The 12,432-nt window shown below is 48.9% G+C and overlaps 1 protein-coding gene and 1 long non-coding RNA gene across 4 annotated transcripts in view; one reads left to right on the plus strand and one right to left on the minus strand.

Moving 5' to 3' along the window:
• Positions 1-788: 788 nt before the first annotated feature.
• LOC122440686 lies at positions 789-8,259 on the minus strand. Of its 3 annotated transcripts, none has more exons than XR_006269141.1 (5): positions 8,245-8,259; positions 5,809-5,952; positions 2,176-2,241; positions 2,052-2,093; positions 789-1,557 (listed from the first exon to the last, which is right to left on the minus strand). It is a non-coding gene; the product is annotated as an uncharacterized LOC122440686 (long non-coding RNA). The 3 variants fall into 3 exon arrangements; XR_006269140.1 differs by lacking the exon at positions 8,245-8,259 and adding an exon at positions 8,163-8,206; XR_006269139.1 differs by lacking the exons at positions 5,809-5,952; positions 8,245-8,259 and having other exon boundaries at positions 2,176-2,520.
• TMEM38A (transmembrane protein 38A) overlaps positions 3,515-12,432 on the plus strand; it is a 34,254-nt gene continuing 25,336 nt past the window's right edge. Inside the window, exon 1 of the mRNA XM_043467218.1 lies at positions 3,515-3,667. Within this exon, the coding sequence (XP_043323153.1) occupies positions 3,544-3,667 (124 nt within the window). The 5' untranslated portion in view covers positions 3,515-3,543. The remainder of the gene's footprint in view (positions 3,668-12,432) is intronic.

Here is a 12,432-nt window from a genome sequence, read left to right on the forward strand (position 1 = left end):
CCTGATTATTCCTCAAATGTTTCTGATGCTTTAGAAGATATGAAACAACAAGTAGCCGCTATGGATTTTTCTGACTCCAGCATTTGGAGTCAGATATCTGCCTGGTTTCATAGTGGTTGGTGGAAATCTATAATTTTCATCATTATATGCATATTGTTATTGCTGTGTTTTGGCCCTTGCATTTGTCAATGCTTATCTGAGATGATAAATAAAAGATTGCTGATGTTTTCCCGTTTGCAAACGCTGCCATTTCCTTCGAGGGAGATATAATGGCCATTAGTCAAAAGAAAAGGGGGAGATGCGGGGAGCCGGCCTGACTGCTCAGGCCCCTTCTCGGCCCTGAGAGAGATCAAAAGGTCCCTCTCTGTCCCGCCACCCCTGATTTGTTAAAGTGCAAATTGGCCTTTCTCACCTCCCTCAAGGAAATCGCTGCAGCCACCATTTGCCTATTTTCCTGACTCTGATAAGATTATCGGGCTCCTGTGAATGGCTTATGTCTAGGTAGTCTTTACCTGATTGTAAGATGCTGGTGCCATGCTCTGCTGGAGTTAAGATAAACTCCTAAAACTAGTATCTGCAGTTCTGCACGTATACAAGTCTTTGATCTAAAATTTGGTGAATCCTGTTAGTATATATATGTATGTTACCCCTCAATAAAGTCGTCGGAATCAGTCACAAGCTGACTCCGTCCCTCTCAACCCCATCTTTCTTAGTCTTTTATTTCTCAGGTGCACTGGTGATTGCGTCCTTGACCTGTTCATCTAGCCGGCAGGCCCGGCATATAAAGATAAGGGGGCGGAGGCTGGGATAAGCTAGAGTCCACAGGCCCCACTTTGATGGGGTCTGCTTCTCAACTCCCATTCAACAGATGCCAAAAGGTCTCTTGAACTCCAAGTTGTAGAACGTTCTGATTTACATCTGAATTTTTCTATGACATCTCCTGGCTCATTTGAAAGCTAATCTAATTGAACATTAAATTAATCTAATTGAAAATTAAACAGGTCTACAGCATTCTGAACCCACTCCAATATTCTTGCCTGGAGAATCCATGAACAGAGAAGCCTGTGGGGGCCCTGTGGGGGGGGCTCTGGTTCATGAGGCTGCAAAGAGCTGAACACAGCTTAACGACTAAACAATAACAACAGCATTCTGAAGATAATACCTATTTGTGAGGATATTCATTCATTCACACTGGAATATTGGAACTTCAAGCAGGCAAGGAAGCCAAAACAAGTTGGAGCCTCTTTTCTGGAGCTTAAGATCAAGTGTGAGAAGCAGATATTAGCCAGATGATAGCACACACTGAAGAAAAGTATAACTGTAAAAAGTGATGTGAGTGCTGACCTATGCAAGGAGGCCTGGTAAGAGAAACAAGTGGATGACAAAGGTGGGTAGAAGGAACAGCACAAACGGGCCACCCTCCACCACACACACTTAAAACTGATGGGAAAAAACTGTCCTCTCCGAAATGTACCAATTTCAGAGTCCTGAAAGGAGGCCTTACCTGTGCTGGGCTCCCTCGACTCCTCCCCAAAGCCCTGCGTGTCCTTCTTTTTCCTACAAAGAGAAGCAGACAGCGTCCACTTTCAATAGGACAAACACATCACTTGGTCACCAGGCCCTGATCCCCAGCTCAGAGGAGAATTCTAGCCCTACCGCTGGTTTGCTGTGACTTCGAGCAGTTCAGTGATCCTCCCTGGACCACACCACTTGCCCCGCCAATCACAGCTATGACTACAGCCATCGACGGGGTGAAGGCGGTGGTCCGAGGGTACCAGATACGGGGCTGAGGATACACGTTAGGGCTAAGAGATTCTCGGCGGACGGGCCTGAGGCTCTCATGGGTGCGAGCAGAGGGATACTGGGGGAACTGAGAGTCTGGATTTCAAGTCGCGGTGGCGCAGAGAGTCGTAGAAGGACGGACCCGAATGGAGGCGGAACTAGAGGCCGGGACTTGGGGGCGGGGCCGGGGTCGTAGGGCAGGCTCACGCTCGCAGGGGCGGGGCTACAGTTCCCCCGGATGGAGCCACGGTCCAACGCGGCCTACTCACAGCTTAAAGTTGAGCACCGCCCCAGCGTTCATCAACAGCGTCCTGCAGAGGAAGAATACGGTTACCTAGACCTCCCCCCACCGTACAGGGCCCTCACGTCCCATCCGCTGATCCTCCTAATTACCCAAACAGCAGGATGTCTCCGATCATCGTTACGGCCGGAGAGTCCGTCAGAACAGGAAGCGGAAACCTCGGGGAGGGAGGGGAGAGACACATGAGCCAACCAATCTGGAAGCAGCTCTGGAGAGGGGTGAGCCAATCAAAGGCCAAGGCGGGCAGAGTCCCGCCTTCTACAGGCCAAGCCCCTTAAAGGAAGAGCCAGCGCCGCTCCTTGCTTGAAAAGTGTTAGTGAAAGTGTTAGTCGCTCAGTCGTATCCAACTCTTTTGTGACCACATGGACTGTAGCCCCTCAGGTGCCTCTGTCCATGGACTTCTCCAGGCAAGAATACTGGGGTGGGTTGCCATTCCCTTCTTCCGGGAATCTTTCCGACCCAGGGCTCGAACCCACACGTCCCGCATTGCAGGCAGATTCTTCACCTCTGAGCCCCCAGGCCTTGAACGTAACCAAGAAAGGGCGGGGCCATAACGTGACGTCACCCAACGGGGGCGGAGCCATATGAGGGCCGGATTGGGTCATGGATTGGAAGCCGCTCGCCTGTGTGAGTGACCAGCGCTCCAGACCACTAGCGCAGAAGCTGCTGCGCTAGGCTTTCAAAGGATGCGGCCTCTGGAAAAACGGGATCTTTTGATCTTAAACTGCATAGGGGAATGGATCCCGACTCAGTGGGCTCTCCCTGACATATACATCCCGACTGTTGGGTTCCAAAAGGGCCTCCTCCTGGGCCCCACGGAAGGCAAGAGCCCCACTAGCCGGCGGCACTGCCGGGGGCTGGGGTTCCTACTGAGCGGTTCCTTCGGAGGACGTGATTCCTCGCGGGGGACAGAAGTTATGACTTAGAGCTGGGATCATGACAGATAGATAGAGGACGAGGGATCTGACCAAAAAGACCCTATGGGGAACGGGAGTATGGGGTTCATAATTGATTCGGTTCCACAGGGGTTTGGCGGTCTCGATCCAAGGGCTCCATAGAGGACGTGGGTTCTAACCGAGCCCCACAGGAGTGGGGTCCTGAATGATCCGTCCCGCCTGAGGGGGCTCCTTGAGGAACAGATATCGCCCCCCTCCAAGGTTAGATTCCGTGTCCAACTCAAACTCCACAGCGACCCCACACCCGGCATCATCCACCCACCCCACTCTCCCGGGCTGGACTGTTTCGGGTCATGATGGCCCGAGAGACGGAGTGTGGGACGCTGGACCGACCGAGATCCATGGGACTGGACCCCGCCTGGAGGCCAGCGGTCGCTCCTCCTCTCCCGCGGGGGCCGGGTTGGGGCGGTGCCTGGCGGGCGGGGGCGGGTCCAGCGGCGGGGGCGCAGTTGCCAGCGACGGGACGCACCGGGCCGGGGGCTGGGGTGGGACCTGGTGGGCGCCATGGAGCTGCTCTCGGCGCTGAGCCTGGGCGAGCTTGCGCTCAGCTTCTCGCGGGTGCCCCTCTTCCCTGTTTTCGACCTTAGCTATTTCATCGTCTCCATCCTCTACCTCAAGTATGAGCCAGGTGAGCCAGGGCCGGGGTGCTGGAGAGGGCTGGCATTGCGGGGCGGGAGACGGGAGGAAACCCAGGGGTCCGGAGGCGGGGAAAGGCCTGGATCGTGGGGAAACAGTTCCAGGGGCCGGTTCGGGGAAGCCAGCAGGTTCTGGTATCGTGGGGGCAGGCAGAGGGGACAGATGTGAGCGCGGGCAAGGAGGGAAGCCCCTGGGATTGTGGGGCTGGGGGAGGGGAAGCAGATGCAGGAGAGGAACGTGATTGTCCAGAGGAGTGGGGAACAGGTGCTGGGGAAGATGCGGGGAGAGAGAAGGTCAGGAATCCTGGCAGGAGAGGGTCGCATGAACTTGGGCGAGGGGCTAGGTCGTGGTGAGGGTGCAGGCGGGGGTCGGCTCTGCTGGCCAGGTCACAAGTCCTGGCTGCCTGCAGCCATGACCTCTCTCCTTGCCCTTGGCGCCGGGAGCCAAAGCCGCAGCTGAGTGTCTATATAAGGGCCGGCAGTGCTGGGGGCTGTGATCAGGTTCAGAGAAAGTGACACCGATGCCGCTTCCCTGCTGTGGCTCTGGGGCAACCTCTTCTCCCTTTGCCTGGTCCGAGGCTGTGCTGGATCTCGGAGCCCGGCGGGAATTCTTCCAGCTCTGGCCCGGATCCTTTCCACTTATTGAGCAGGACCGGCCCTAGGGCAGGGTAATGTGGGGTCAGCATCCTCCCACCAGCTCCAGACCCTCTTGGAGAATCGCTGGGGGAAGACCCAGAGTCTTGGATTTTTTTTTTTTTTTTTTTTTTCAGTAACGGTAAATGGCCTCCTTAGAATGCAGCCTATTTTTATACAAGGCTTAGGGAGTGTTTCTTATTCATCTCCTCCTATTTTAATAACTCTAGCACAACAGCAAACTAAAGGGACAATAGAATTTTAGCTTTAGAAAAAAGACCTGAAACTTTGTGATCCTTTCTCCCACTTAGATGTAAATTACTCTTGTATCCTCTCAGAAATAGCTTTTCTTTTTTTTTTTTAAGATGATAAAGATAGGTGCTAGTGTACATTAAAGAGAAAAATCAAATTGAAAAGCCTAAAGGAAAAAAGAGATAATTACAGTAAATGTTGTGGCCGCTTTCCAGACCTCCCTTCTCTGCATTTATACCCCTGTAGTTATGGATGTAAATGCACAGTCTTATGCAAATAGGATCATCCTCTGCCTGCCGAGTGTTTCTATTCTGTTTTATTTTAGCTCGTCCACATGCCAGAGCCTATTTCTTTATGAGTGCTTTTGGAAAGCAGTTACTTTGCAAAGCAAAATAAGCTTTGTATTGTCTTAACCAGAACACAGGGCTGTATTTCCTGTCTGCAGATGAATTCCTGGTGGCTCATTCCAGGTCTCTTGGGCAAGTACAGAACCTAGCACACATTGGGAAATCTAGAATTGTGGAGGGCAGGAGCCTGGCAGTGAAGTAGGACACAAGTGTCTCGAAGGAAAGTGGTCTCTGGGCTGGCTGGGAGCACGCAGGAGGGGTTGAGACATTCCTGCTGGAGTCACAGAGTAAATCTCCTGGACTTGAAGTGCTGGAGCCTGAAGGTTCTTGAAGGTTGAGAGAGTGCCTTAGAGGCTCCTGGGGGCCCTCCTTCCCCTATCTCATCTCTACTCCAGGCCAATTGAATCCTGGGATAGAGACCTGGCATGCTCATGTTTCAAGCTCTCCTCCCCTAGGGATGCTGAGGAAATAGAGGCTAAGCTAATTTACATATACAATCAACCTGTGGTCCCATAGCTGGTAGATGACAGACTTGGGATTCCAACCCAGGTCTGCTTGACCCCAAGAATCACTACAGTTGTTCTGGAGGACTTGCCTACCCTTAGAAAAGGGAGGCATTGGGCTTAGCTATTAGCCCCCCAGTTTGGTGTTTCTGCTAAGCCTCTGTAAAGGTTTCTTTTCAGAGTCTGTGTGCTGTTTGCAGGGCCAGCTAGAGAATGCATGGGCCCCTAGGAATTTTGTGAACCTGAAAGCCAATAATCTTAAGGAATAATCTTCAAACTGGAAGTCAGTTCTGCCTTTAAAAGCAGTGAGTAAACACCAGGGAGGTTATTTTGTACATGAGTGTCTGTTTGCTCATCTGTGAAATGGACTCATTGGTACAATAATCTGGGTTCCCTTACCTGGCTCTTGTGAAGATCTGTTGAGAACTTGGTCAGTAGTCAGGTCTAAGGCACTTGTGAGAGGTAGTAGAACGATTTGTAAGGCATGGGGCAATGTGTTCCCTGGGCTGCAGGCATTTTCTGGGTCAGGCTTTCATGAGAATCCTGAATGAGGAAGAAGCACAACGTGTGGTCCTCAGGTGAACAGCATCTGTGACCCCTGGGTTAAGAAATGCAGGCTCCCCACTCAGACCTACTGAAACAGACTCTGCATTTGAACAGGATCCCTGCAAGTGTACTAACATTTGAGAAATGATGGACTAAAAGAACCTGGAGCTCCTCAATAGGGCAGGGAGGGCCAAATCTGACTCACCTCTAAGATGCCTAGCTCTACGCAAGAAGAGAAGAAGGTGTGGTTGCTGGCTGCATGATTGAAGAAATGAGTGGATGAATGATTGAATGACAATCAATGGCTACTTTAAGACCTGATCCTTGCAAAGAGCCTCCCAGACTAGAGGTTCTCAAGTATGACTACATATTAGAGTCACCTGGAGAGCTTTGAAGATTCCTGTTGTCCAGGGAGTACCACTTCATCATGAAAATCAGAATTGCAGGGGATGGTACCCCAATTAATATTTTTTAAAGTTCCCCAGATGAGATCCAGTTTTCTGCACCAGTGTTTCCTAACCTCAACACCAGTGACAGGTAGAGCCAGATCATCCTCTGTGGTGGGGGCCATCCTGTGAGTTTCAGGATGTTTCACAGCATCTCTAACCTGACCCACTAGAGGCCAGGAGCACACCCGAATTGTGACAACCAAAAATGTCCCCAGACGTTGCCAGTGTCAGTTAACTGGCACATTAACAGTGCCAGTTAAGAATCATAAATCTAGACTGAGTCTTAAACTCCCGTGCTTTCAAGGGCCTGGCAGGTCACATATGGAAAGGAGTAAGACAGCCAGGTGAGGACAGTCCCCGGGTGAGATCCAGCCATGTGCATCGCCACCTGATTGGGGCTGGAACTAGCAGAACTAATTTTTCAAGGGAAGCTAGAAATGTGATTTGCAGCTTCCTACGTTTATATGTACAATGTCATGAACCTCCGTCCATAGTTCATCAGGCTCTCTGTCTAACAGATCTAGTCTCTTAAATCTATTTCTCACTTCCACTGTATAGTCATAAGGGATTTGATTTAGGTCATACCTGAGTGGTCTAGTGGTGTTCCCTACTTTCTTCAGTTTAAGTCTGAATTTGGCAATAAGGAGTTCATGATCTGAGCCACAATCAGCTCCTGGTCTTGTTTTGGCTGACTGTATAGAGCTTCTCCATCTTTGGCTGAAAAGAATATAATCAATCTGATTTTGGTGTTGACCATCTGGTGATGTCCATGTGTAGTCTTCTCTTGTGTTGTTGGAAGAGGGTGTTTGCTATGACCAGTGCGTTCTCTTGGCAAAACTCTATTAGCCTTTGCCCGGCTTCATTCCGTACTCCAAGGCCAAATTTGCCTGTTGCTCCAGGTGTTTCTTGACTTCCTACTTTTGCATTCCAGTCCCCTATAATGAAAAGGACATCTTTTTTTGGGTGTTAGTTCTAAAAGGTCTTGTAGGTCTTCATAGAACCATTCAACTTCAGCTTCTTCAGCATTACCGGTTGGGGCATAGGCTTGGATTACCGTGATATTGGATGGTTTGCCTTGGAAATGAACAGAGATCATTCTGTCGTTTTTGAGATTGCATCCAAGTACTGCATTTCAGACTCTTTTGTTGACTATGATGGCTACTCCATTTCTTCTAAGGGATTCCTGCCCACAGTAGTAGATATAATGGTCATCTGAGTTAAATTCACCCAATCCAGTCCATTTTAGTTCGCTGATTCCTAGACTGTTGACATTCACTCTTGCCATCTCCTGTTTGACCACTTCCAATTTGCCTTGATTCATGGAGCTAACATTCCAGGTTCCATATATGCAATATTGCTCTTTACAGCATCAGACCTTGCTTCTATCACCAGTCACATCCATAAATGGATATTGTTTTTGCCTTGGCTCCATCCCTTCATTCTTTCTGGAGTTATTTCTCCATTGATCTCCATTAGCATATTGGGCACCTACCAACCTGGGGAGTTCCTCTTTCAGTATCCTATCATTTTGCCTTCTCATACTGTTCATGGGGTTCTCAAGGCAAGAATACTGGTTTGCCATTCCCTTCTCCAGTGGACCACATTCTGTCAGACCTCTCCACCATGTGGGTGGCCCCACACGGCACGGCTTAGTTTCATTGAGTTAGACAGGACTGTGGTCCTGTGATCAGATTGGCTAGTTTTCTGTGATTATGGTTTTAGTGTGTCTGCCCTCTGATGCCCTCTGGCAACACCTACCGTCTCACTTGGGTTTCTGTTACCTTGGACATGGGGTATCTCTTCACAGCTGCTCCAGCAAAGCGCAGCCGCTGCTCCTTACCTTGGTGGAGGGGTATCTTCTCATGGCCGCCCCTCCTGACCTTGAACGTGGAGTAGTTCCTCTCAGCCCTCCTGCGCCGGGCAGCAGCCGCTCCTTGGAACTGGGGTTGCTCCTCTCCGCTGCCGCTCCCGCCCTCAGGCGTGTGGTAGCTCCTCTCGGCCCGCGGCTCCTGAGCTGTCGCAGCCTGACGCTCTTGGTTGCTACCCCGACCCTGGGCGAGGGGTAACTCCTCACAGCCGCGCTTCTGCGCGGTCTGTCGCAGCCGGCACGCTTCTGCGCAGTCCGGTTTCACTTTCACTCTTGATGAAAGTGAGAGAGGAGAGTGAAAAAGTTGGCTTAAAGCTTAACATTCAGAAAACTAAGATCATGGCATCTGGTCCCATCACCTCATGGGAAATAGATGGGGAGACAGTGGAAACAGTGTCAGACTTTATTTTTGGGGGCCCCAAAATCACTGCAGATGGTGATTGCAGCCATGAAATTAAAAGACGCTTACTCCTTGGAAGGAAAGTTACGACCAACCTAGACAGCATATTAAAAAGCAGAGACATTACTTTGCCAACAAAGGTCTGTCTAGTCAAGGCTATGGTTTTTTCCGTGGTCATGTATGGATGTGAGAGTTGGACTGTGAAGAAAGCTGAGCGCTGAAAAATTGATGCTTTTGAACTGTGGTGTTGGAGAAGACTCTTGAGAGTCCCTTGGACTGCAAGGAGATCCAACCAGTCCATTCTAAAGGAGATCAGTCCTGGGTGTTCACTGGAAGGACCGATGCTGAAGCTGAAACTCCAGTACTTTGGCCACCTCAGGCGAAGAGTTGACTCATTGGAAAAGACCCTGATGCTGGGAGGGATTGGGGGCAGGAGGAGGAGGGGTTGACAGAGGATGAGATGGCTGGATGGCATCACCGACTTGATGGGCATGAGTTTTGAGTCAACTCCGGGAGTTGGTGATAGACAGGGAGGCCTGGCGTGCTGCAATTCATGGGGTCGCAAAGAGTCAGACACGACTGAGCAACTGAGCTGAACTGACGTTTATATGTTGGCTGTTTGAACATCCATTCTTTTTTTTTAATTAATAAACAAATTTTTAGAGCCGTTTTAGATCCACAGCAAAAAACTGAAAGTAGTTTTCCATATAGGCTGACTACCTCCTCCACACACAGCCACCCCTACCATTAATGTTCTGCACCAGAGGGGAGCATTTGTTACAGTCAATGAACAAACATTATTGTCAACATCATTATTGTCCTATTACCATTATTGTATTGCATTATCAACATCATTATCAACTGGTCGGTAGTTGACATAAGGATTCCTTCGTGTTGTACATTTCATGGATTTTGACAAACATATAGTGACATGTATCCATCATTATGGGGCCTTGCTGCTGGTGCAGTGGTAAAGAATCTGCCTGCCCATGCAGGAGAAGTGGGTTCGATGCCTGGGTCAGGAAGATCCCCGGAGAAGGAAATAGCCACCCACCCCAGTATTCTTGCCTGTAAAATTCCATGGACAGAGGAGCCTGGCAGGCCACAGTTTATGGAGTTGCAAAGTCAGACAATACTTTCTGTGACTAAAATAAAAACATCCATCATTGTAGTATTGTACAGAATAGTCTCACTAACCTAAAAATCCCACAAGATCTGCCTATTCATCTCTCCTGCCTCTTCTCCCCAAATCCCTGACAGTGTCTGATCTTTTTACTGTCTCTATACTTCTGCCTTTCCCAGAATGTCACAGAGTTGGAGTTATACACTATGTAGCCTTTTCAGACTGGCTTCTTTCACTTAGCAATATGCATTTAAAGCTCCTCTGTGTCTTTCTGTGGCTTGATAGCCCATTACTTTTTAGTGCTGAATAATACTCCATGGTATGACTGTTCCACGGTTTCATTATTCACCTATCGAAGGACATCTTCGTTGCAGTTTGAGCATTTAAAAATTACTGGGAGAGCCCAAGAGAACCAAAAGTGAGGAAGAAAGCTGAGCTCCAGGCTTGGGAGAGGGAGACTTCCTTAGAGAAAGTCTGTGAGCGTACCTCCCATATGTTTGGACCTCACACTAAATAGCACAGAATGGTAGCGGTGCTAAGAGTGCCCTGTGGGGACCCCCTTGGTGATCCAGTGGTTGGGACTCCATGCTACCAATGCAGGTGGCCTGGATTCAATCCCTGGTCCAGGAACTAGATCCTGCATGCTGCACCTAAGACCCGGTACAGCAAAAAAAAAAAAAAAAAAATACGCTGGGAAATCTAGCACTTCCCAGCCATCTACAGACAGGACACTAACCCCCAGAGAGGGAATGTGTGGAGCCCATCACAGCTCAGAACTAGGGTCAGAATCAGTGCTTCTTCCTTAGGCAGATCTGATTTGTAGTATAAGTCCATCCACTAAAATTTCCACCCACAGGTACTTTCCATTTCAGCTCAGTTCCAGAAATAACCCTCACATAATTGCTAAGCACTAAGCTTAATTTCTTTTCATCTTTCACAGATGAAATAAATAATAGCCCTTTGAAGTGAGTAATAGCCCTGGGTGACCATGTCACCCAGGTTTGCCCAAGACAGACATCCAAAGCCCCAGAACCCCCTCAGCCCATGCCAACAGCAACAGTTGGTTGCTCTAGACAGCATCCCCATTCTACAGATGACTAAATTGAGGCCCAGACGGGGAGTGAGCAGCCAGAGCTCACTCATTGAGAGGGAGTGCTTTGGTGGCAAACCTGGAATTGAAACCCACATTGTCCTGCTTCCTGGTGCTGCTCTAAGACCCAGCGAAAGAAATCAGAATGAAGTATGGCAAAGGGAAAGAGCCAGGGGGATAGTTTATCCACCACTGCCTGGCTGTGGATCCTCAGGGCAGACTGTCCCCGCCAGCCCCAGGCTTCTCATGTGGTAATGGGGAGACTCATCCTGTCTTTCTACGGTTGCTGGGAAAGTAGTGATAATGATAAAAAGCTCATAGACATAGAAAACAAAATTGTGATTGCCCAAGCAGAAAGGGGAAGTATAAAATAGGGGTATGGGAGTAACAGATACATATAGTTGTGGTTTAGTCGCTAAGTCACTTCTGACTCTTTTGCCACCCTGTGGACAGGCTCCTCTGTCCATGAGATTTCCCAGGCAAGAATACTGGAGTGGGTTGCCATTTCCTTCTCGAGGTGATCTTCCCCACCCAGAGATCGAACTTGTGTCTCTTGCATCTCCTGCATTGGCAGGCACATTCTTTACTGCTGAGCCACCAGGGAAGCCACAGATACATATTACTATAGATAAACTAAACAATAAGGATTTACTGTATAGCACAGGGAACTACATTCAATATCTTATAATAATCTATACTGGAAAAGAATCTAAAGAAGTATGTGTGTGTATATATATATATATATATATATGTATAGCTGAATCACTTTGCTATATATCTTTTTTTAATCTTTTTTTTCCATTTATTTTTATTAGTTGGAGGCTAATTACTTTACAATATTGTAGTGGTTTTTGCCATACATTGACATGAATCAGCCATGGATTTACATGTGTTCCCCATCCCGATCCCCCCTCCCGCCTCCCTCCCCATCTCATCCCTCTGGGTCTTCCCAGTGCACCAGCCCTGAGCACTGGTCTCATGCATCCAACCTGGGCTGGTGATCTGTTTTACCCTTGATAGTATACTTGTTTCAATGATGAAATTAACATGATATTGTAAATCAATACACTATACTTCAATTTTATTTATTATATTTTTGGCCACACTACATGGCTCGTAAGATCTTAGTTCCCTGATCTAGGCCCTTGGTAGCGAAAGCACAGGCTCCTAACCACTGGACTGCCAAAGGAATGCCCTTTGACTTTTTAAAAAAGCATAATGATGATAATCAACATAGCATTGAATCATCAGCATAACTCAGTGAAGGGAATGCTCTCATTCTCCCATCCACAAAAGAGGAAACAGGCTGGAGGTAAGAGGGGGTGGTGCTGGTCATTTGCCCGAAGCCACTGCCGAGTGAGCCGCAGAGGCAAACCCCAGACGTGTGACTTTTCTACCAGGCTTCCCCCATAGTGAGGAGCCTACGGAGTTCCTGCAAAACCCAAGCTTCCCACACCCCTACCCCACTCTCCCAGGCCTTATCGTCCCAGCAGGCAAAGGAAAGATCCTGGAAAGAATTCAACCCCTGGGGGTTATTTTTAGTTGCAG

The sequence above is a fragment of the Cervus canadensis genome, chromosome 4 (genome assembly GCF_019320065.1).
Source record: "Cervus canadensis isolate Bull #8, Minnesota chromosome 4, ASM1932006v1, whole genome shotgun sequence".
NCBI classification, from domain to species: Eukaryota; Metazoa; Chordata; class Mammalia; order Artiodactyla; family Cervidae; genus Cervus; species Cervus canadensis.